Below are 26,466 nucleotides of genomic sequence, written 5' to 3'. Positions count from 1 at the left end.
GGGGACCTCTAGGTCCGGCAACAGCCTCTATCTCCATAGCATTTTCAGCCACCTCACCATCTGTATTCGTGTCCTGCAGTAGCAGATAAGTGGTGATTGGGCCCCAAATATCCCTTGGTCGTGATTTAATGGGCAATATTTCTGCATAGTAGCCCAAAATATTTTGCCATGTGGACATGGTGTGAAACCAGCATTTGAATTTGTGAGCACGCCCCAGTCCCCAGCGGCATGCTACTTGATGCTTCGCTAGAAGTAACCCCATAGCTAGGAATTTCTTGTGTGGTGTGTTAATGTCCTGGGACAGCCCCAAGTGAGCCACCTGTGGGCATGGGTCTAGTTTGATCCCCAGCATGCCTGAGAGCCCCTCAAATGTGTGTGTCTAAAAGGTTACCACATGAGGGCAATGCCATGCCAAATGCATGAAGTCTTCCCCTCTCTACTGCATCTAATGCACCTGTCATTGACTCTGAGATGGAATCTATGTAGCCTAGTTGGGGTGTGTTATAATCGGTGCAAAAATTTGAAGTGTATTAGCCGTAATCTGCTGTTTCTAGTAATAGCTTCTGTGTGCATACAACTACGTTCCAATTGCTCATCAGATAGTGGTACCTCCAAATCCTTATCCCATTCTTGTCGGGCTCTGACCATGTGAGGTGTATCACCATCTGTGTATGTTTGTATAGGAGAGGCAAAGCTTCTCTAGGGGTTCAGCCTGTAGGAGAGCATGCAGGGTATCTATTGTGGCTGGCTCCTTGGGAAATGCCGAGGTGGGTGCTTTCACGCTATGACGAAGTCGAGCATAGAGAAAAGTGTCCATTATTGTTGTTGTGTGCTTGTTGAAAAACTGTTCCTTATTACGGAACTGCTCTCCTATGTAAAGATCCCCCCAAGTGGTGTTTTTTAGGCCTTCGAGCATCCTGCGGCAGAACCTTCGTACGTGACTTTTAGTAAAGGATTCCGGATCAGAGTCATGTTAGGGGAGTATAGCATCGGGGATTCCAATTTATGGGCTATTCGCTGCCATGCTATAACAGTGCAGTCCACAGTAGAAGGGTCTTGGCCATGTCTCTCTACCGGCGCAAACAGATAGGCTGCCAGAGGCGTCGGAGCCATCTAGCCGTCCTCCATCGCTAAGTGAGGCATAAAGGGGGTGGGTGGAACCAATACACTGCGAAGTGAGCCTGTGCACAATAGTAATAGAATTCGAAGTTAGGCACATCATACCCTCCTTGATTATAGGGCAGCATTATAGTGCGCAAATTGAGTCGCGCCTGCTTCCCCCCCCCATATGAGCCTCGTGAGGTGTGTCCTGCGTGTACTGAAGAAGAAGTTCCCCGGGTTGTATGGTATATTAATAAACAGGTACAGTAGCTTTGGCAGTAGTACCATCTTGATCAGCGAAATCCGTCCCGCCATGGACAGGGGCAAACGCAGCCATTTAGTGATAGTCCGTAATCTTGTCCATGGCAGTCCCATAGTTCGCTCTCATTAGTGCAGCTCTATCTATATCACTAGTAATGTGAATGCCTAGGTACTTGAGTTCCTCCGATTCCCAGACCAGTGGGCAGTCTAGTTGATGCTGCCAGGTGTTATCTGTTGGGGAGAAAATTGCGGACTTAGACCAATTTATTTGTATACCTTATATAACACCAAATTTAGTGATCTCTCTCAGTATGGGGTTTAGATTGTCCTGAGGTTTGCGAACATATAATGTCATGTCATCGGCATAGAGCGAAATAAGCAGTTGTCTAGCAGGGTAGATTAGCGCTTTGTCATTGTGGTGTTGGTGCAATTTAGCAGCAAGAGGTTCTATAGCCAGGGCAAATAAGATGGGGGACAGAGAGCAACCTTGGCACGTTCCTCTAGAAATGGGGAAAGGGGAGGATCTTGCACCATTGAGAAGTACCAACGCTACCGGTCGACAGTAAAGCAGCTATATCCATTGGAGGAAGGAGGTGGGCATCCCCATACGCCCCAATACGTCCAGCAGGTAATCCCACTCCAGGGAATCAACCGCTTTGGTAGGGTCAAGAAAGACCGCTACTGCAGTGCAATTGGCATCTATATCCTGCAAGACCGCGGCCAGGGTTCTGAGGTTGTGTGCCGTGGCCCGGCCCGGGATGAATCTCGCCTGCTCAGGTAGTACGAGCCGCTGCATCAGCAAGTTAAGTCTGGTCGCCAGGACTTTAGGATGTATTTTCATGTCACAGTTCAGTAAAGATAGGGGTCGATGGGAGTCACAGTACGTTGGGGGCTTCCCTGGTTTAAGTAAAGAGGTAAGCAGGGCCTCGAGCATGGTCTCTGGCAGGCATCCCTCCTCCCTCGCTGCATAAAAGACTTCTCAGAGAATAGGAGCTAATATAGGGGCATATACTTTATAGAATTCTATCTGTAGTCCGTCAGACCCCGGGGCACGTCACGACCTCATTTGCATGATAGCGTCTGTAATTTCGTCCAATTCCAGGTCAAGGTCCAGAAATTTCTTCTGAGTGTCCCCTAACCATGCCAATGCTGTATACTCTAGATATTCCGTCAGGTCTAGTGGGCACCCCTTTGGGAAGAGTATAGATTGCTATAGAAGTCTCAAAATGTACTACTTTGGCCAGGAAGGTTCCTGTGTGTGTTACCCTGCGAATCCTGTATGGCTGGAACATAAGTGGAAAACCTGGGGGGCTTAATCGTGGCCGCCAGAGCCTTCACTGGCCGGTCTCCTTTACCATACACCCTTGCCATATGTGGTTTGGCCCGAAATTTGCTTTCCCTATCAGCCAGCTCCTCATATTCCGTCAGCGTATCGCGCATAGTGGCGCTAAGTACGTGTCCGTCAGGGTCATGGTTGATATCAGTTTCCAGTCGTTTGAGTGTTTTTTCTAATTTGTCAAGGTCATTCCGCAATGCCTTGAGAACGCCACCTCACTTGGTAATGCCCCACCCCTGGTCCGTAACCTTAAATGCTTCCCACACAGTAGTGACACTAGAGACAGATCCCATATTTCTCTCAAAGAAGTCCTGTATTTCCTGCTCTATTTCTGCCCTGAATACTGTGTCCTGAAGGTATAGAGGGTTGAGGCTCCAGCTTCTGTAGGGGGAGTGCTGTAGTGGGGCCTGTATCTCCACTAAAACGGGTGAGGGGTCGGAGTACGTGCGGGCTAGATGTAGCGTGGTCCTCAGCCAATGCGCCATTCCAGTGGACATGAAGACATAATCAAGCCTAGCCCAGGATGCCTGAATCGGCGAGTAATGTGTCCCTTCCCGCCCAGTGGGGTGTATATGTCTCCAAGAATCTACAAGACAGTTGTCAGCTATGAGTTCCTGTAGCAGCCTGTGCGAGTTAGTGTAATGTGCTGGGGATGCTTTGGACCTATCCAGTCTGGCTGCACTGTAGTATTGAAATCCCCCCCAGATCACATAGCTGGTGCCTATCTCCTGAATCTTAGTCCATAGTCGAAGGAGAGCTTGGGGCTCATCAGTATTGGGGCTGTAGTAGTTGGCAAAGGTCACATCGTAGGAGTGTAACCTCCCCCATAGAAGACAAAAACTTCCATCCGCGTCTACCTCTGTCCCACCTGATACAAATGACGTTCCTTTCTTAACCAAGATTGTAACACCTCAAATGTAAGTGGAATAAGATGCAAAGCAACGATGTGAAGCCCATCTCGAGGCAAACAAGGGTGTATCCTTGGGGTATAAGTGTGTTTCCTGTAGCATTGCAATCGTAATGTGGTGCCGATCTAGATAACCTAACACTTGCCTTTTCTTCCTCGGGTTGTTCAGACCCCGCACATTCCATGACAATATCTTAATGTTGTATATGTCACGTGCGTCGTTCCCCATTACCATAGGGTTGATATCCTATACTCTTCCGTGCCATCGCTACTATTCGTGGGCAAATGAAACACCATTTGGTACTCAACCTATCCTCTCCCACCTCCCACACCGGCTCCCCCAACTTGCCGGGTAGACATTTCCCTCCCACCAAAAAAACCTGCATAACGCAACTCTTATAGTCCTTCTTAAACAAGTCGATATGGGGGTACGCCCTCATGAGGTATACACTAGGGGTACACGACCCGCCCACTGCCTTTCATACTTTCACCCACCATTTATGCCGTCTTACAGCAGACAGTCATGGTGGGACGGAGGCAGATTGCCGGGCAGGTTATGGAAAAGATACAGTAAACAATTGTATACATCACCGTAGTGGATCAGTCCTTCGGAAGCAAAGTGTCTGGAAGAATCGCAGAAGGGTCAAAGCTAGTAGAATTATCAACCTGAGTACGACAGTGGCGAGTGAGATCTGGAGCAATCTTGTGCCTCAGATCCCGCTGATGTAGCCTTGCTGTGCCGCTTGAGATATTCCTCGACCTGTTGCGGGTTCTGGAAGAAATGCTGCTTCCCATGGTGAGTAATCTTCAGCTTTGCCAGATAAAGCATGGCGTAGGGGATTTCCTGCGTTTGGAGCGTCCTGTACTGCTTGCTTGAAGTCTGTGAAGAACGCCAACGTTGTGTTCTCATAATGCACTTGCTTCCTCTCGCGGGCCATACGTAGTACCACATCTCTATCATGATAGTTCAGAAATCGGCTATCACCGGTCGCGGCTCCGCCCCTGGAGAACGGCGAGCCGCTAGGGTTCTGTGTGCTCTCTCCACAATGAGGTGTGCTGAGAAAGAGTCTCTGCTGAATAAATCCACCACCAGTTTTTCCTCCATACGTCCCACGTTGGTGGATTCTGCAAGGCCTAGGATGTGCATGTTCCGTCTAGAACGCGCTTCCAAATCCTCCTTTTTCTCAGCTATAACTCGGAGCAGCTTCTCCATGTGTGTTTTGCCCTTTACTGGTCATGGCCCCATCTCCCAGGTCCGACACTCTGGTTTCAACTTCTTTAATGCGTTCCTCATGTTGCTCCAGTTTGTTAACCACTGCCTCCATACGCAAGTTCATTGTGTCCATTTTTCTCGTCTATAGAGGTAAGACTTTGCTTCATTCCGAGTAGGAGTGCCCTCCAATCCTCCTCCGGCTCCCCCATGGCACCAGTATCAATGCGCTCCACCAATTGCGATCTGGGCCCTTTGCGTGCCTCAAATTGGATTTTAGACTGGTTGGCTTCTGTGCGCCCCATTTTGCGGCTCACTGAGCGTGTCGCAGTAGAGAAGAGGACCCTATGGGGGAAGGGGGTGGTGGGTTTCAACAGAGTTCAAGTGACATTTAATCGCAAAAAAATGAGGCAGGGTATTAGCAGAGATTGTGGAGCAAACTATACTAGTAGAGGTGCCTTTCAGCAAGGGTCCCGTTGTTGTGATTGGAATACGCACTGGGGCGTCTCCACAGTGACCAGGAGCGTGCGTTAACACCCAGCACCACGCAGAAGCCCAGAGCATGGACTAGCCTGTGTATGCCCGCGTGGCAATGATTAGGTGTGTAGGCACCCCAAGGAATGCCAGGAGTCTATGTAGCATAGGTGCAGGGCGCCGTTGTGATAAGTAGCATATAGTGTGTACCTTGTCATCCCCCAGACACTGCACTACTATCTGCAGGCAGTGTTCCTCCCCTTCAAAATGGCCGCAGGGTCTCTGGAATATAGCTGGTAAGACCAAACACGCGGTTGTTGAGGTCCCGTGTGTCGTTCCACCACAGCGCTGTACAGATGAAGGGTAAGCAGGGCATACAGCACTAGTGATCCGTCGCAAGGTCGGCATGCATCCGCTTTGGCTGCAGGTGTTTTGGCAGTGTAAATGGTGGCCGCTCACCACAGGAACCGCCGCAGGATCAAGCAAGGAGCTCAAGGCTGGAGGCTAGCTCACTAAGCACTATCAGCTCCGGCGCGGCACATATCCTCTGAGCGGACTCGATTCAGGGTCTGCCAGCATCCGTTATGGCCCCGCCCCCTGCCGCCACAGCGGCCCCTGTTGGCAGGCTGGCCCGGGCCTCCACGTTTCTCCGGGCCGCCGCCGCTGTCCCCAGACGGTCCTAATACCGGGGGTGAGGAAGGGGCGCCGGCCCTGGGTCGCTAGAGCAACGGAGAACATCCACCGTCGGCCCTTGCACCAAACTCCGCCTTCTTCTGCCTTTGCAACCTCGGTCTCTCCAAGCTGTTGCGCCCACCTCCAAGTCTCCGTACACGATACTCACTGTCGCCCAGGACTCAGCAGGTAGGCAGCTTAAGCATATAAAAAGGGTATCACCAGAATCAGCAAGGTCTTATGCATCCAACGGTGTGATCAGATCGTCTCCTATGCAAGTCAGGATGGGGTTGAAGGATATATTACTGCCCGGGCTGGAGCCTCAGAGGTGTGCGGCCGTCTTGGTTGTGCGCCACCTAGCGCCCTCACAATGAAACAAACTTATATGAGGTTTTAAGTGCAGTACACCATGGAAAAAATGAATAAATACTTATACTTGGTGAATCCCGTTCACCTAGCTAAACTTATAACATGTGCTACTTGATAAAATGATAACTCAAGCAAAAAATTACCTAGAGAAACTGGGTGCACAACTGCATTAATCTTTCAACAATTTTTCAACAATTCTTAACCAACTGCGTCACAAAATCAATGTCATCACAAAAGAACCACATAGTCAAACATATATCTCCATAAACATTTTCATTGTTTCACAAAACAAAAGTATCACATTGGTACAAATGTTTGTAGTGAATACAATTATAATCATCCATGTATACAGTTGAGTCCATGTGTGATCGAAAATGGAAGATTAATGCAGTTGCAACAAACTCAGTCAAATAACTTTTTAAGTTACTTTCTTAGATGGAAGCAGGTTCCAGCTGCTGCTAGGGATTGATGGTGAAAGGATAGTGCTGAGTCAGTCAGTCAGTCAAAAACTTTATTCGATTAATTAAAATCATAAAAGTACACAAAAACACACAATACAAAACACTACGTTACATAAAAAGAATGATTTTTTAAAACGATGCAGTTTGTGAGTGAGAGAATTTCATATAGTGATAAAAACAGCGAGAATACAGACAACAACTAATCATTAGGATATGTAAAATCAGGAACATTAATCAGTAAGGAAAATCTCCTGCGTTTATGGCGTACAGCAGCGACTAAAAACCTAGAAATGTAGAAAATATCCCTAGCGGAGTTAAGCATTTGCAAATACAAAAGGGCTGGTTTAACTTGTAAAAAACCCTTGTCCCTCAGCAATGGAATTAAAAATGTCTTTCGAATATCAGGGTAGAAATCACAAAACATAATAAAATGCAAAGTGTCTTGTGATGAAAAGTTATCACATTGGAAGGGACCTAGATTCACAGGATTGCCCCACCCTGGGGAGGTTCCCAATGTATGATGGATTAAATTAAAACGAAATCTAGTTAAAAGCCATCGATGGAGGGGCTTAGTCACCAATCACAAGTAGGGCTCCATAGAGGGTGAGGTTAATGTTGAAAAATGGGCCATAACTAATGATTTCTTTAACTCCTGTTCTTCCCGTTCCATCATTAAAAAAATTTAAAAAATTGGATTTTATACCTTTTACATCTTCTCGCTTAACCTCTTCGACGCTCATGACTGAGCGGTTCCGTCATGAGCGCCGGTTGGGTTGTGCTTATGACGGAACCGTTCCGTCACGGCCACGCCCACTTTTTAGAACCCTCAGCACAGCGCAAAAATTTGCACCGCGCTGAAGGGGTTAATACATTCTGGGGAGTTGAAGAGATCAATGCGCCCAATTTTCTAAATATAGATTTGACATAAGCCAGCCACGGCACGCATATCCAAAAGAAACAATTTATGAATGGAATGCTTGTCAATGCAAACATACACCCCCAGTCACAAGGATCTGGGTTTAATCCATCATTCTTTTGCTCACCTCACCACACCAGTTTGGACCCAGCCATATGCAAATCAGTCTTGACCCTGTACCTCATGGAAACAGTCCAGTCCGAACTGCTTAACCAGGTCGTCCCTGGACTGGAAACAAGCAATCTGGGACCGGTTTCAGGGCATCACACTTCATCAGACAGGCTAGCTTGAATGCAGTGGTGTAGTGAGCACGAGACCCACATCTAAAAGTATTATGTATTTAACCCAGATCCTGGAGTCTGGGGCTGAAAGCTTGCATTGTCCAGCATTCCATCCATCAATTGTTTCTTTTGCATATAAAATGAGGCAAGCATTTTTTTCTCTTTATTTACCAATATGAGATGGATAGGTAAATAAAAAATAGAGCTAAAAATATAAAAATGCTTTTTATTAAAAAAAAAAAAAAACTGCTCACAAGCGCTGTAAAAGACCAACACCGAAAGGGGAATAAGTTTATGTGGAGCAAGTGGAGACAAAGCAACACAGAAATAGGGCAGCCAGAGGCAGGACATTAATGAGAAAGAACCTAGAGTGCAGCTGAGAAAAACACAATAGTGAGAAAATATTATCAGGGAATGAGTAAGTGGGGCAAAACCACAATGGGCACAGATGATGGGATAAAGCAAACGGCAATGGAGGGCGGTACGAAGGGAAAAGCCAAGGGCAACAGAGGGCAGCCAGGGGGTTATGCAGAACACAGGACAGAAAACAACTTGGAGCAATGGGGGTCGCCACGAAAGCACACACAACTAGAAAAACATGCACCCTCATTGAGTGTTTTACAAAAAAAGAAAGAAAAAATACATTTACTAAAGAGGGAGCACTCCAAGAAGAATAGGAGCCGGCTGTCGGAGAAGTGACAAACAGGCTATTCTCCACTAGTGAGGCAAAGACCAGATGGATAGACTAAAACAAATAGAGCCAGTGAAGACAATGTTAACAAATGTGAGTCACAAAACTCAATGCCACTGGTAAGCAATATGTGGAATGTATTTCTTATGCAAGCTTCTAGCATATCCCCAATATAACTTTGCAACTTGACATCTGTGCTGTATGGTAGGCTTCAACCCAAACAGGAGCATCCCATCAAACTTTTTTGACTCTAATAATCTGCCTGTCTTCTCATATTTTACAATGTTGTTAGATGCTTGTTTGATCAGACAAACCTATTATGCTTTTCTGCTTATTCTGTCCTAAAACTATAGACTTCTTTTCTATTTAAACAGACTTCCAATCAAACCAGATGTACGAGTTTTTACCCAGAAGGAACGCGCCCGCCTTCAGCCTTTTAATTCTCTTCAAATACTTCCCCTATGTACATGTTTAAATTCAGAGACCTCAAATTTGCTCAGTGGTTAGTCACCGAAGACCTCCTAAATAGTTGTCCCCTTAATAGTCATATTTTTTCTTTTCCTGTAAATCTTGACCCTACCAATAGAATCATTCGAATGAGACAATTTTAGATGGCAGAGATTCCCCTAACCACGATGACAGCGATAGGGATTTGGGTTCTCAATTGCCATCCCTCACATATATTGAGTGGTGATGTATACAAATTATTCATAACTATATTGCGTGAGACTGTTAGTAGTAATTAATTAATATTTACCTCTGCTGCTTGTTTATCAATATTTGGATACTTTTTTGTTTCATTTTTGGGGGGACAGAGATGACTTTATTCAGTGCTGGGATTAGGTTATATGCAATATGGATCTTAGAAGAGAAAGCCCTAACCATGCTCGGATGTGAGCAAAATCCATCCATGTCAGCGGCATTGAAGGCAGAAGGATCAACACAAGTTATTTCTTTATTTGGACTTGTATATGTTCCAAACAAGGCCTGGTGGATATCAGAGCACTTTTCATAAGAACCTTTAGAAAAGGATGCACTTAGATGTCGGAGCGGTTTACATGTGCACGGGTACTACAGGGATGCACTTCGTTTCGGTGCAGCACATGTGCAATTTCAAGTACCATGTTTCACTTAGGCAAAGTATTTGCTTTACGTCGTTTTCAGGTGAATAGTGCAGAATTAAAATTATAAGTATGTGAGGGGACAGGCATATAGTCCAAGGACTGCAATGTCTGCTCTCATAGTTCCTCTGTCAGTTCAAACAAGGCTTCTTAGCCTGGGAAGGAGACCACCTGAGTCACGTCTTCTATATCAGAGGTTCATGACCATCTCCAACAGAAACAAAACTTGCTATTTATTTGTTTTTGATTATTAATTCTTGTAAAGACCAGGTGGAAGAGTGGGATTAGTATCAGTATCACAAAGCTTTATTCGATTTTGAGAATTAAAATCATAAAAGCATACAGACAGATACCACAATACATTCTAAAAACATTTAAAATAAATCTCATATTAGCTTTAGATTTGCACAGTTAACATATTAAACGTTCTTTACACTATCTTTAGGCAACGTTATAGGTCTCAATAATCCAAAAGATTTAGTAGTCCAAGAGGTTTAGTAATTATGATACAGAGGACTGTAAAAAGATGGTTTGGGACAGTTAGTAGGCAGTGAAAAACTATTGCCATTGCTTAAATGGGTTCCTCTGCCCACTGGGATGTTATCAAAGCCCCGTGTACTAGTTGAGAGATTATAGGGTATGTAAGATAAAAGTCATATAGATCCCAAATAGAAATAAGACCATCTTCATTTTGAGGTAGCCATGCCTGCAGGTATGGCACAATGTGTCTGCTCCTAAATCGGATCAGGATCAGATCCCCCAAAATGTCTTTTTTGAGGGGTCCAAGCCATCCCACCCTCCGGACACTTATTATGCGGCCATCAAGATGGTAAGGCAGAGGTCTGTTTTTTGATAACCAGAACTTGACCTTGTTCATAAGTTCAGTGTAACTCTCAGTTTTGCCTTTTGTTAGTTCAGGGACTCCCGATAGAACTATTACAAAAGGCGCTGCTTCTGGTGGTAAATGTATATGGGTGGTTCGCACATGTTTAGGTGGAATATGGCGTGGTGTTGTCACTTTCAGGGGGCCTTTGGGTTTGGTGGGCAACATGGAAGTGGTGGTTGAGAGTTGAATAGGCGCCGCATCCTGAGGAGTAATCGGGTTAGATAGGTTTGTAAGGGTGGTTGTCGGCAAGGAGTCAGTTGTAGCAACATGGGCTGATGGTTTCAAGAAGGATCCAATGGAACTCTCCAGCCCCGTGAGCTTATACTCTAGTGTATTGATTTTATCCATCAAGGGGTGTATTAGAGATTTCAGCATTTGCTCGATCATGGACAGAAGAGCCTGCTGGGGAGATGGTAGCAGATCGTCCAGATGAGCAACAGGCGGCACAGTAGGAGAAGAATTATTTGGAGGTGGAATTGGACTTACAGAAAGTTTATCAGGAGTTTGGCATTTCGTAAGACTCCCGTTATCTTTGACCCCCTTGATCTTCCTTTTGGCAGGGGTGGCCCTGAAAGGTATAGATTTCGGCTCCCTTGTAGATGATAGTGAGCTACTATGTTTTCGCGTGTGGGAGAGTACTGCTGGGACATATTTGGCCTTGCACAGACTATTTAGGTCCTCCAGCCATTGGAAGTTAGATGGTGAGTGTGCAAAAATGTCATCTGGGATTGTATTGGGCATTTCCCCTGCAACGGACTTGGGCATGTGGTAATGAAATACAAGTTGGTAAATTACCTCAACAAACAGCCAAGAGGTGTAGCCCGTCCCCGTCCTCCTATGTCCGATGAGGGCCGTAGAGGGCCCGCCCTTTGCCCGGGCTTAGCCCGGCGCTCCCGCGCGCTCCCGCGCGCTCCCGCGACGCGGGACTGTTGGGGATTTTGTAGCGCCTCCTGGCGCGTAATTCGTTTCCCGCGGCTTCCTGCCGCAAGGCAGGCTGGGGATTGTAGTCTCCCCCGCTCGGCTGCCGCAGCGCGATGTCAGGAGCTGCGGCGGCGGGGGGAGACAGCTGGCAGGGTCCCACTCGGTCAGGTAGGTGCTGCTGCCGCACCGGGCTCCTCAGGTCCGATTAATTCAATGGCCGCCAAGTGGGATTAAATAAATAACTGTTAAAGCCATGACAACGCGGGCTTTACCCCGAGCTGCCTTAACGACGCTGCTATTACAACGCAAGTCGTTAGAACGACTTGCGTTGGAGGGCGCTGTTGGTAAAGGAATAGTTTAATTTTATATTCCAACACCTTCCCTACTATAACGTGGGCTGGAGTTGGAATAGAAAATTAAGCTATTCCACAATCCAGCGCCTACAGCGCAATTCGTTGTAACGACTTGCGTTGTAAAGGATGCGTCGTAATGGCAGCGCAGGGTAAAGCCCGCATTGCCATGACATACATCCGTAACAGCAGTAGCAGTTTTTGGCCCCAACATGATTGCTACCAAGAAATAACTATGCTGTTCATTAGGGGCTGGTTGTTGATAGGTTGACCAGATAAAACATGGCGGCATCCAAGTGAGCCAAGATCCGCATGATGTGGTGGAAGCAAGATGCCAGTGATTCCCTCACTTCATTGGGTAACCGTCTGCTCCACGCATCTTTCCCTCATACTTGGCTGGTCTCCTACTCCTCAGAGACGTTTCGAGAGCCACGTCGGCCTCTCTCCACCTATATACGAGGTCTGTCATTGGAGCGTCTAGTCCTGACACTGCTGCAGCCGTCCCGCAGGTGCACTGTGACTTGGTGCGAATCTCACATGCAGAGGTGCACGTCAGAGCACATTCCAGGGTGCACAGAGGGAAGAGTATATGACTGTTTGTCTGAGGAATGTCTGACGTTGCTCTCTTCTCCTGGGGTTTATGGACACACCTTATATATTACTGTTCCAACTTATTTTGGGAAATTGTAACCCGTGATATGTGACGATAGGAGAGAACAGAAGTTTGCAAATAGCCCCTGGAAATGTACTCCAAACCACTATGCTTTTATTTAAGTGTCACACTTCATGAATATATAACATATGAGCAAAGAATCCATTATCAAAGGATAATCGAGCATTAATATACTATAAATGTGTATAAATGGAAGGGCACATAAGTTATAAATATGGCATGTATATGAGGTCATAGGCAACGACGAGCCTAGCGAGCAAATATACAAAATAAGGGGACATAGGCAGTAATAAGGTGGCTTTGCTCTAGGAAACATACACTCATGTATTCTTACTTTTGTGTTTCTAGGAGATCTTACAGGTTACTTGTTTATTTTCTTCAAGGGTTGGCTCCCTGCCTTCGTAAATACACCGCCTGTTATAGCAATGCAACAAGATTGGGCCGTATCCATGTTAGTGGGAAACCAAAAACCCCCTGCCTTTTGCAAGCTAGTAGCAAAAGGTCGCACATCAGATGCCTCAAACCTGTATGCAAGTAGGATGTTGTGGGAGATTGTTTTTTTAATTTTTGTAAAACAACTTCGTTTTTAATTGAAAAGTAAATTATTCTAAAGAGCAAAAAACAGGTTTCTGCAAATCAGATTAATATACCTATATATTTAGGTTAAGTAGTTTCCTGTCCTTCACACCCTACGTAAATGAAGGAAACCTTTTATATCCAATATTTTTACTGTTTCTCCTCAATTGACCTCCCTAGAAAGCGATCCGGGGCGGGCACTCTAATGCTAAACTGAAGTACACCATTCATTTATTTATTGAACCATTTTTCACAGTGCTCCCTATTCCCACATGGTTACTTCTATGGGTAGAGTAGCCTAGTATTGAAACTGAAAGATTCCCTGCCGAAAGAAATGTCCTTACTATTATTTACAAGTTGATCCCCCGTTGAAGATAATTATGGAAAATCTACACAGCAGGACTATATGCTTATAAATTATAATTAGGTCAAATCATTCTTGTCAGAACTTACTTCTGTATATCTTTGTCTGGCATTCAATCCTGTGTTTTGTACAGTGGTCAAATTGTGCTAGTGGTCACTGTTTGGGTCTCACTTGCACTTAATTCTGGGTATCAGGACTACTTTTGCCCCACTGGCAACTGTAACAGTAAAAATCCCTGGATATTAGCTCCTTAAACTAGCATTACAATGCAACGGTCTCGCCTTTGGAAAAGTTCGAGCTATTGGCATTGTAAATGACAACATTTTCATTTATGTGTTGGTTTTGAAAACCGAAAAAAAAAATGGTATTGTCATTTACAATGCCAATAGCTTAATCTCTCGCAAATGCCACCCACAAACACACAGACCCACACCCACACAGAGCTCCACACACACACACAGAGCCCCCACACACACACAGAGCCCCCCACACAGAGCCACACACACAGAGACCCCCCACACACACACAGCCACACACACACACACGTACACCTTATAGGCAGGTTCCCGAGGTTAGAGAACAACGTAATAGGAGCTGGGCACCATTTTGTGAATCTGCGAGGGTGCTGGCACTCTGTGGGCACAAAAGAGGAATGGAGTGATGCAGGATGAGCTCCCAATAGCATGGGACGTGGGTGAACACAGTGGATTAACAGAGAAGCGCTCCTTACACTCTGCAGACAGTTAAAACGCTGGGTGACTATGCACAAATGTCTCTATTACAAGTGTGTCTATTATGGCCGCCATCTTAGGGTCAGGCCAAATATAAAAGAAGCTCAATGTGATGGTAAAATAAGCTATAAAGTGGTGGTACCTCAAACGGAGACGGAGGCAGCTTAAATTCCTGTGAAGCGGCCGTTCTGATGGGTGATCCGGCTTGTAATTGATCTACATCACAGCAGGTCCTGCCGTCTCGTAAGTCTCCCAACCGGACGTCAATATCCCAGCCAGCTCGTCCATCCAAAGCCAGCGCCATAGGGGTTCCGTCAAGCTCGGGCGGTGGTCTGCGTGGAAAGGCTCCTCACGGCGGCAGGCAAACAGAGGTGCTTGCCCCTAGTAGCCCCGTAAGAGGTGAAGCGTGTTGAAAGGGCTCGCTTATGCAGGAGTTTAGAGAGCGAGGACAAGCACCAGCAGCCCCGCCCGTGGGGGCAATAAGGGAGAACCTCACTCCAGTGCCCATTAGTGCCCTCGAAAAACGGCAATAAGGGGGAGCATGTCCCAGTCCGAGGGAGAGCTCGACCAGCGATGGGGTGGCGTGACTGACGCAGGGAGCACCTCGTCTCCGAGCCTCTGGTGGTGAAGGAGTCGCTTCCGGAGCGAAGTGGCAGGAGTGTCTGGTCGCGTGAGGACGGCTCGATGGGGGCCCGGTCCTGGTGCGGAGCTGCGAGGCAAGCGCGGCGAAGGAGTGTCGGTCATCAGGGGTGAAAAACGGCAATGAGAGGGAGCATGTCCCAGCCTGAGGGAGAGTTCGACCAGCGATGGGGTGGCGTGACTGACGCTGGGAGCCCCTCGTCTCCGAGCCTCTGGTGGTGAATGAGTTGCTTCCGGAGTGAAGAGGCAGGAGTGTCCGGTCACCTTAGAATGGCTCGGAGGGGCCTGGTCCTGGTGCGGAGTGGCAAGGCCAACGCGGCAAAGGAGTGTCAGGTCGTCAGGGGTTGTCTCCGAAGGTAAAAAACTTCAATAGTAGTCTTATGTTGGTGGAGTTAGGTTGTTTGTAAAATTAGGGGTGGATGGCCGGGTATGCAGCAAGATTATTACTTATATTAGTAATCCCTGACCCGGGCCTACACGGACACTGGTCGGACCACGCCATGAACACCACCGTGTTTCTACGAGGTCAAGCACAAAAGAGACTGAGAAACGCCCAGTCATTTTCAGACTGGGGGGGTTTGTTTTTCTTTCTCCCCTCTTCTCCATTGGCTGGAATGTAAACAACGGGCGTGTTTTTGACTTGTTGTTTACCATTTCAGCCAATGGAGAAGAGGGTAGAACAAACCTAAAAAACATGCCCCTCAATCCGAAAAAGACCGGGCTTAGAGCGAGAAAATGACGACACTGAGACCTCTTCTCCAATGGCTGGCCTCCGTTTGGGAGGCCAGCCAATGGAGAAGAGGGGCGGAGTTTACCCTCGCTACTCAGTCATTCATTCTCACCGGCGAGACTGCGCATATGCGCAGCCTACACCAGTCTCGACGTAAAAAGGTCATTAATGGTGCCCCAATCAAGCTTACACTGTAGAAACATAGGTGGCAGGTCCCTTCTAAGCAGGCCACTGCAGCTTTGTCCACCCATTGTCCCTGCCAGTGCTGCCAATGCCATACTTACACAACTACTAACCATCACACTCCTATAAGGGTGACAATTCACTTTATTCCAAGTCACCCCAAGGTGGAATGCAGGGATATTTTTATTTTTGATGTATATTAGTATCCTGGTATCCCGCACTTTAGCCGACCCCGTTTCGCCACGGCTGCTGTGCCGATTGCGCAGAGGGCGGAAACTCCACTACCCCTTTCTCCTCACTTCCACCTAATCAACACTTCCGGTTAGGGCGCGGTCTAGTCGTCCACCAGAATCATTCATAAAATGGCCAGATGGTGCGGACCGGTGGAGCGCCTGGACCGGGCCCAAGGCCAAAACCCAATGTCTTTTAAATACTCATGCACTCAGCTATACCACAAGGGATCTTCTCCTCCTCAATAACCCCAGAGACAATTGTTGCCTGTCTATTCCTGGCGAAGGAAACGCAAACTGTCAATGCGGTTTCACACTCCCGCAATCACAAAGGACTAGTGCCTACCAGCCTCCAAAAAGCTCTGAGTCATGACTCTAATCCTATAGAGAGCGCTGAAATACACTGTGCCTTACACATGTTAGATCACTGGCAAAGCACAAATATGAAATTTCACATATGATCTTAAACTATGATTTAGACATACTTTTTCTAACAGAAACTTGGGCCGCGCTACTTCCGACCCTGACTTTTTCACAGCAAACCCGGACGGATTTCGGGCTATAAGGGTTGATAGGCCAATAAAACGAGGTGGTAGAGTAGCAATCATCTTTAGGGAACATCTCCCAGTAACCTTCCACTCTATCTCCACAACTTTGTATCTTTGCTCTCGAACTCAGCCCAAAGCAGACTTTCAGGGGCATCTTGTTGTACTGGCCCCCAGGCACCAGAAGTACCTTCACTTCAAATCTAGATAGCCTTCTAGAACCTACTCTTTTAAACAATGACTTCAACATCCTCTGAAATTTTTATTTTTACCTTAAAGACAAGAACAACAGGGAGACAGGGGTACTGCTAGACACATTGGAAGCTGTAGGCCTAACCCAACTAGTACAGACCCCCACTCATGAGGCAGGGCACACACTAGATGGTATCTTTACGTCGTGCCATGGTCTCACATTGAAAGAAACCCTTCCTCTGACATAGCTAGACCATTCGTTAATTAGGTTCAATTTTCCAGTCACTTCTTGTGGGCCCAGAGGGACCCACAATCCCCCTGCCTCCAGCCATATAGAGTGGAGAAAAATGGACAAAACGATCCTCCGCACACATTTGGAGAGGTCACGACCATAATTAAACGGTCAACCAGCTTTAACTGTCACCAAATATACTGAATTGCTCAATGAAGCAGTCAAGGCCTCAGTACCTATAAAAAAGACCTCAGGGAATAGGAGCACCCCTTCTTCCCCCTGGTTTTCTGATGCACTACGGAAAGAAAAGCAAAACTGTTGTTGACTAGAAAGGTGTTGGCAAGCAAACTATCACTCACCTGAGAAGAAAGTGTATAGAACGGCCATAACATAATATAAAAATTTACTGAAATCAGAAAAAAGGGATTATTTTACCAAAGAGATTGAGGAAGCAAAAATAATCCTCTAAAGCACTATTTACAGTTGTAAATAAACTCACCATACCCAAGAATACAGGGATCAAGGGCAATCAAAAGTTTTGTGACAACATTGCAGCTGCTTTTAAAACTAAAGTCCCTGACATTTTTAAGAACTTCGAGGATACATCAGCTCACCTCCCCACCACTTCACCGACAAGCCTTGACTCTGAAAAGAACACCTGCTTAGCTTCTCCCTCACTTAATCTGAAACAGTGAAAAAATATATTAACGAAGCAGTCAGGTTCCCCCTCCTACCCTTGCCCACCAGCATTTCTAAAAGAAATAGCGGACCTGATGAGTCCTGTGCTATCAGAAATTTTTAACTTAATGTTTGATTCTGGCAATTTTCCTTCCATGTGGAAGGATACCTCCATCTTTCCGCTGCAAAAAAAACCCAACCTGGACGCGACTAACCCTAACAACTACTGTCCAATAGCCCGGCTGCTGCTGCCAGCTAAGTTAATTGACAAAATCATGAATATTCAATTAACCCAATTTACTTGCGTAAATAACTTGCTTGATCACTCCCAGTTTGGTTTCAACCAAGATCATAGTACGGAAACGTCACTCATCAAAGCCACAGAGGCGATCAGAGCGGTGATGGATGGAGGAGGCAAAGCTGACCTTGTACTCCTTGATATGTCAGCCACTTTTGATACTGTTGATCACTCCCTCTTGCAACAGCGGCTAGAGAGTCTGGGCGTCAGGGGCACGGCTCTTGCCCTTCTGTCCCCCTTTCTCATGGACAGGAGATTAACAGTATTGGTTGATGGGTATTACTCAGAGCCGTATATCCTCCCATGCAGACTATCGCAGGGCTCTTCTTTGAGCCCTTCTCTTTAACGTCAATATGTCCGAACTTGTTCCTCTGATCCAGGACTTTGGGTTCAGTCTGATGTTTTACGCCAATGATACCCAGATAGTTGTGGCTGCATATAAAAATCAGGCTCCTCCTATTCACGAATTTCAGAACTGTATGTGTACCATAAACAGATAGATGAGTACACACTCTTAAATTCAATTCTGAAAAAACAGAGGTCCTGATCTTTGGTAATATGCAGCCAAACTAGGGCAATCTGTGGTGGCCGGCAGAGATGGGAGAATCACCAAAAACAGTGGTCAAGGCTAAGAACCTGGGAGTATGGTTTGACAATAAACTATCGCTCTCTCAGCATACAAATCCAACTGTCTCTGCCTCCCACTCCCTTATTAAGAAAATAAGGAAGATTCTTCCTTATATTCCTGTGTACACCAGAAAAACTGTGGTAACATCGTTAATTCAGTCTAAACTGAATTACTGCAACAGGCTTGATCTGAACATACTGACTCAGTGCTTAAAAAAGCTTCATACTGTTCGAAATACAGTAGCACGGTTACTGTTCAACATCCTTAGGTGCAAATCTGTAACTAAAGAGATTCACAGCCTGCACTGGATTCCTGTAGCACAACGCATCAAATTCAAGGCTCTGTCTGGCTTACAAAGCACTGAACCACACAGGTCCTGTCTTCCTGCAGATCCTTTTTGCCTGGTAAGAACCATCCAGACATCTCTGTTCTACAGGGGCCAAAGTCCTGCCAGTGCCCAGAATTCAAACGACACACTGGGGGGCCGCAGCTTTCTCTATGGCTCCTCGAAACTCTGGAACACTCTTTCGAGTGAGCTCAGAAGGGCGAGCTCCCTCTCTACCTTCAGAAAAGGACTAAAAACCTGGTTGTTCCAGAACTAGACGCTAGAGCGGGCTTACTGTGTTCTCAGCACTAAGACACCCCCGGGTATTCGTGCGCTTTATAAATCCTGTTAACATTAACATTGTATTAAAAAAATTAAATAAACAAGAGAGCATAACACTCTGTTGTGCTCTCCTCAAAATTAAACAAACAATGCCATTATTTGGTGGACTATAAAAGGTGTAGGCATTGAAAATTAAGCCCTGGTGCCAAATTCCAGTTCAAATTTCGCACCTACTCACACGTGATGATGTGAACTTAAAATCATCATCTAACGCTGATGATAGACACTTGAAATTCCAGGTTTTGAATTGTAAACTGGCAGTGTTGGCCATGTGCACACATTTTAACTTGTTTGATTGCCTACCCTGGTCCCAGGCAATGTTGCAAACTGCCTATCTCTGTTTGAAGCATTTCTGTTGCCTGGCTGATAGCCCCACTGACTCTGCAGTGGCAGTCTGGTACTGATGCAAGGTTACCAGACTTGGTGGAACTGAGCTGGAGGGGCATTACCAAAGATAGCCTTAACCATACTCTATAGACCCCACATTCTAACCCTTGCAGCTGACCTAGAACACTGGTGACTGCCTACCGGCCCCCATAGAGGAGTTCAGAGGACAGTGGACTGAATTGGGTGTGTTGCAGTCTGTAAGGTACATGCTTGAAGGAGAGTAGTTAGTTTGGTTAATTATTGTTTCATTGTTCTCAGATAGTGGGGTAGTAATGATGCTACTGGTGGGGGTATATGTGCTGGTTGATGAGCAAAGTATATTGCAGACTCAAATCCCCTATTTCTGACTCAATTCATAGAGTATCTGTTTCCAATTAATCATAAAGTGCCTGCCACCCCCTCCTCGGTCTGCATATCTATAAAGCAAACTCATAGATTCCTGCTAATTTTCAAATGCCTCATTACCTCTTTCCCAATTAAGAGTGCCTGCTGTCCTTATAAGAAGCACATATCTGACCTAATTGAGGGAGTCCATTATGCTCTGTCACAGCGTTACCGACATTTGCTCCCACTATCTGTCCTAGTTCAGAGTGTCAATGCAACCCATGTAGAGTCCATGATAGCCAACCTACAGTCCTGCCCAGTACCCTGCTAGGGTCAATGGTAAAAGTGTGACACCCCAAAGGTGTGAGAGGACCATGGTCTCCTAAGACAAGGGCCACCAGAAACAAATTAATCACTCATTCTGGATATGTAGACATGTAAGACTGAAATGAAGCATAGGAAATATAGAGTCCCTTACATCATTAGGTATTTTATTTGTTCAAATAAACATTTGAACAGTACAGTTTTGAAGAGTTTCTTAACTTTTAGGTATTTAGTTCTGTCCTTATGCAGTGGTCCAGTCTGGACTGAAACGAAGCCTGGGCGAAATTATTACACCTTAGTGATCAGCCTTTTCAGAAATGATGCATTACTACTGTAATGCGAAAGTTCTGAAATTACGTGATTACACCATTTTGAGTAATTAAAAATATATTTGGGGAGAAAATCCTGCCACCGGAGCACAGCAACAGCCAACTAAACGAGAGCAAGTGGCTGCTGCTTTTGTGTCATTTAGCATTTGGTGCTATTTTCTTATTCCAAAATGCATCTTTGGGTCCATTTTTGATGCAGGGCATTTTGCATTAAGAAAATAGCTTTAATTGATGGATTACTCTTCTTTTGTGGTAATTATGAGTAATTACACTAGAGAGAAATACAGCAGTTACTTTCACTCCTATCTGAAACCTCCATTGTATGGCAGCTGTGTTTCTGCACTTTCAAGGGCTGTGGAGGAATCAATTGAAGGAAGGTTCGATTCACTACCTTAAAATAGTCACTTGTAATGAAATCTCAACTAGTCTGTAACATTGTGAACAAAACTTAGGGCCTCATTAAGATGTCGGTCGGAAACTAAACCGCGACTCCTTGTCAGATTAGATTCCGACCGACTCGTGGTTGCGGTTCAGCTCGACCGATTAGGATGCTTCTGAACACCGTTCAGAAGAAATCCTATTGACTTCAATGGGAGTCTGTGTTCTGACTGACAACATAGGCTCCCTATAGGAAAATCTGGTATCTGCGGAAAACCTTGCACCCTGTTGTGGGCACTCCATGGTGCATGGTATTACAGGGTGTTCCCATGGTTACCCCCGTGTGCCAAAACTAGAGGACTCAGGATGAAGGGGGCCTTCTAGGGGCCCCCAAAGTCAGTTTCCTACAGCTTTTTTGTGTTGGACTGACTAAGTCTGAAAGGCAGTTGGAATCTGACATTGTAATCAGTTGATCAGAAACACTGTCCATTAAACTGTACATATCGGCTCGGACCGACTTGGATTCTCTTAATGCCGGTGCAAACTGATTTGGAATGACCAAACGGTTTCCCTTCCGACCGCGAGTAGTGTAATCAGTCAGTCCAAATTGTTTCCGAACGAGTCGGGCAGATGGGTTTCAACACGGTCTAGGGGAATCCGACTGTTGTTTGGAGGCTTTCTGATCAACATCAACATCTTGGTTTTTTCTAGCTTGTGGATTTAAATTGCACTTATTGCCATATCTATTCATGCTTGTCAGTTTATCCAGGCTGTGTATGGCTTGTATTTTATTATATTTTAGCGATTTGAAGAGTCTTTTTTGCTTTTTATCCTGCAGGAATCTCAGGGGACTGGAAGAACCATTTTACCATGGCGCAGCGTGAACATTTTGACCGTGTCTACCAAGAAAAAATGAATGGATTGACCGGGTGTTTCCCATGGGATAAGACGGATTGAGCTATGCCCAAATCTACAACATAAATGTGCCCAAATCCAATTAGAAGTTGTTTTACATTATTATTATTGGTTTTTATGGCTATTCTCCTGACATATGAGCGACTGTCCGGCCTCCATGGACATTCAGAGACCGAGACCCTTTTTCCTATATGTAGTCAGCAAAACTAGAAAATGTATTGCACTGGTACGTAAAACATTCCCATTCTTCCTTTTTAAATAAATAAACTACTTTGCTTTATTTAAAAAAAACTGGACTACTCAAATCCTCTTCACATTGGCCGGCCTCATAAACAGCGAATATAATTTCAACTAAAGTAGAATAGACCCATTTACTGTGAGATTGAGTTGGAGTGTGGGATCCACCACGAAAACTCTGCAAACCCTGCACCATGAGTACAGCTTATGATAATCAGAATTCTCTGCATGGTATATATTCGAGGACTGGCCAGTGCCTGGTCTGGAAGCTACATCAAAACCTTTAGTGCTGCTCTACAGTTGGTTTGAGACTGCATTACCTAAATTGGATGTTTGCAAAAATCAGACACTGCCCTTGCAATTAGTAGAAACAGGGTCACAAAGGAGGTTGCAAGAGTACTGATTATGTTTCTAGTTTCCCCTGGTAACTCTTCATATGGCCCATAAACGTGTCATCATAGTAGACTCTATAATTTCATCACAGTTTACATGTAGTGCAATGCTAATTCACTACTTGCATTATTTTGATCAGTAGACATATATATCTACAGTCCTCCCTACAGGGCTATAATCACTACTGTACACCTAGAATCTGCAGTACGTTCAAATAGTTGGTAGAGGTAGTCCTATATTTTATAGAGGATAAAAAAAAAACAGAAAACAATTCACCACTAAAGATGCAAGGGCAAATTCAGAACCAGAAATTGAATTCACATATATAACACCGGTATTAAATGTGATTGTTAATCAAAGCATTAATTGGTCTCAATTTATTAACTTTCCAAACAAAGGTAGCATTAAGGCTGTTCACAGTGTTCTTATAGTGTAGGGAAAAGGGGTAATGAATTGGTGGGTTGAGGGACACAGTAAAGGTGTTTGTGACAAAAAATACAATACACAATATATACAGATTGCCCTTTCCAGCCTATTGAAGGTCAGTTAGTCCCTGTGTACACATTGTTCATGAGTATTCTCACAAATAATTCATTTTGTTCTATGAGCATGTAGGTGTTTCGATAGGACGGTCTATGTTTCGACCCCAGCAGAATGGAGGGTGAGTAATGTCCTCACGATGGGGTCCTCATCAGGACAGATGAGCACCTAAGAGTAATTAATATTGATTCAGTACAATGATAAATTTGGAAGTGGTGAACATGTCAGGTAGGTAATGTAAATTACACCTACTTGGGTAAGGAGGGACAGACAACGTGCGATCCTTAATGGGCTCTTGGTATTCTAAAGAAAAGACATGCTGATTGAGTGTACCTGTCAAGATATATGGTTTCCCGGTCAATAGGCAGAAGGGTGGCATACTCACTTCTAGCATGGGATGGTGAATCAATCTGCTGGTGAAGGTGTAATCAATCCAAAAATCTGAAGGAAGAAGGGAGTGGTCAGGATAAATCATTGCGTGGAAGAATCACTGAAGCGCTGGGCAAGATAAAATCTACTGCCAACATAAAACTGCAGTGCTGTCAGCGGTGTGTCTAGTAGTTAGTCAGAAAAAACAAATTTGGCATTTTGAGATACCAACTCATTGATACTGGAGGTGGTAATGAAAGAGAAAGGAACAGTCAGGTTTGTAAGTTCCCTTTGACAGGAGGCTGTGGTGCTGGTGTCAGCTTAGGGAAGGATTCCCTCCTAGTTAAAGACTCATGCGGTGGAAGTCGGGTGAGCGGGGTCAGGTGGGCATTATGTACGCTTACGAGAAGCAGCACATTGTGATGTTACTATTAAACAGAGAAAAAACATGGCTCAATGTTGGAATGTATGCTTAATTGCGGCGATTGCAGGTAACTCCTGGTGAGCTGGTGGCGAATGTACCAAATACCCAGTCTAGGATGCGTGCCCAATCGTGACTGGCAATTACTTTTAAAAAACTATGGCAATAGCGTGAAAAGCACGGTCTAAGATAAAAACTGACTTGACTAGTAAACTATGCTGAAAGACTGTAACGACAATGTGAGTGTATCTATAGACATCTAGGAGCGCGCTGGGCGTTTAGTTAAAACAAGTGCTAAGTGCCTGGCAGCTCAAAGCTTACCTCCTTGGTGTGGCTTGTTCGCTTGATCAAGGAGTGTGCCCTGTCTTCTCACACTAGATGTAGAGAAGAGACCACGGCGTGTGAGCACCGCGAGGTGCAGCCGCTCGATGGTTCTGGGGGCTCGCCTCACCACTGCCAATGTCCAATGGCTGAAGGACGGGCGTGTCTCACATTCTAGTCACAGTGCAGTTGATCAGGAGAAGATCAAACGTGCGAATGTATGCCAGCGGCTGCAGAATGTGTATATATATATCACTCGAATATGCATAGAGTAAGAAAGCACAATGGGTGCTTTTACATATAACATGCGGATGTCGGGCCTTAATATATTTGGATGCCACTTAGTTACGAGTCTTATTGTGCAAAGGACAGGACTTCAGACTGTGAAAGTCAATGATTGAAACATAATCCAAAAGCATTTAGTATACAGATACTACATGATATTTTACCACAAATATATGTACAACCCTGTAGTTCATTAACTGTTGCTTGAAACATTGTCAGACGAGTGTATTCTACAAAAAGGGGAACATTTTTCTAAAGCTGCTAGTATTTCTGACAAACCCGAATTTTAGATACAATTACAACATAGAGACAGCAACATATGCAACGAGGAGACAGTAGATGTGGTTAGACATATCATGCACATTAGGGAGACAAAAAGATGTTGATGAACATGTCATATATCTTTAAAGAAAAACTGGTCATTAGAGGATCATGATCTTAAGGTGGGGTAGTTTTGAGTTGCTTTATATGGGAGCGGCATATATGTGCTGGTGTTTAACCTGTGTGTTTTAGATCAGGAAGTCCAGAGTTGTTAGCTGTATTCTGTATGTAGACCTGCCATTTGGGCATAGGTGGCATCTTGTTCGTTCAGGCCATTCATCACAGTGTCCAGTCAGTACATCACCTCACATTCCCTGATGTTAAGGATTGGGCATAGGCCCCCTCCTCTTTGGCCAAGGGATACCTTCTCTAGTAGTATCCATTTGATGGATTCAGGTGTGTGCATGTTGGTAGAGAAATGTTCTGCAAGTGGTGCTCCAGCCGTCTTGCACTGAATCCTACTACAGTGCTGTAGGATTCTTGTCTTTACCTTTTGCAGGGTTTGGCCCACGTACAGTTCGTTGCAGGGGCACAGAATGGTATAGATTACGTTTGCGGTGTTACAATTGGTATGTGCCTGTAAATTGATGGTATGGTCTCTGTATTGAAAAGTCTTGGTTGCTATGCACATAGAGCATGCTTTACATTGTGTGCACTTGTATTGGCCTACTAATTCTGGTAGGTTCATCATTGTTAGGATGGTTGAGTTGGGTGGAGCACCTATTAGTGAACGTACAACTTGATCCTTAATGTTTTTTGCTTAGTTAAAAGCATGTATCAGAGGTTCCTGTATCTCTAGGGTGTCAAAAATAAATCCCCAATGTCCATTGTTATCCTTTGATCTTGTTGCTTCTGGTACAGTAAGTTGTGACACATATCATTCTTTCAAGAGAAGTAGGACGTAGCTTGGGGGTTAGTAGGGATTCTCTGTCCCTGTACCACGCTCTCTTACTAGCTCTCTTGACCAGTCTCTTTGGGTATCCTCCTTCCATGAGACGGTTGATCAAATCATCTGATTCTCTGAAAAAATCTTCCTTGAGTGAGCAGTTTCTCCTGATTCTGAGAAACTGGCCAAATGGGAGGTTATCTCTGAGTCCTCTGGTGTGGTGGCTCATGTATCGCAGTAGCGTGTTCCGTTCAGCTGGTTTCCTGTACAGAGTGGTGTAAAGGTGGTTGTTGTTCGCCTTTAGGCCTATATACAGGAAATCAATAGTGCGTTTGTCATACTGCATGGTGAACAAAAGACCTAGAGTTCAACCAAAGAAAGAAGTTGGTTAGTTCATCTCCCGTCCAGATCAGGAGGACAACATGTATATATATTCTCTATTTGGTGATGTTGTTCCTGAATGGGTTATCAGATAATAGTTTATTAAATTCTTCAAAATCGTCCATATAGAGGATCGCTAGATCTGGAGCGAAAGCAGCCCCCATCGCCACACCTTTGCTCTGTAAGAAAATTTTATTTTAGAAGACAAACAAGTGGTGGGTGTGCGGGGTTGGTTTACATTTAAAAACTCATACTCCTTCTGTGACAGGAAGCCCAGTTCTTTGCCTTTTTCGGTGATACTTCTGATAGTCATCCGAATTTCTTTAGTAGGG

The 26,466-nt window shown here is 45.2% G+C and overlaps 1 protein-coding gene across 3 annotated transcripts in view; it reads left to right on the top strand.

The window, feature by feature from the left end:
- LOC147701764 (sulfotransferase 2A1-like) overlaps positions 1 to 22,969 on the top strand; it is a 580,744-nt gene extending 557,775 nt beyond the window's left edge. For all 3 annotated transcript variants that reach the window (XM_086930381.1, XM_086930382.1, XM_086930383.1), the window contains one exon: positions 21,904 to 22,969. In XM_086930381.1, the coding sequence (XP_086786507.1) occupies positions 21,904 to 22,022 (119 nt within the window). In that variant the 3' untranslated portion in view covers positions 22,023 to 22,969. The remainder of the gene's footprint in view (positions 1 to 21,903) is intronic.
- The last annotated feature ends 3,497 nt before the right edge of the window (positions 22,970 to 26,466 follow it).

This window comes from Lissotriton vulgaris, chromosome 7 (assembly GCF_964263255.1).
Source record: "Lissotriton vulgaris chromosome 7, aLisVul1.2, whole genome shotgun sequence".
In the NCBI taxonomy this organism is placed as follows: domain Eukaryota; kingdom Metazoa; phylum Chordata; class Amphibia; order Caudata; family Salamandridae; genus Lissotriton; species Lissotriton vulgaris.
This window is presented reverse-complemented; position numbering and strand designations above follow the sequence as displayed.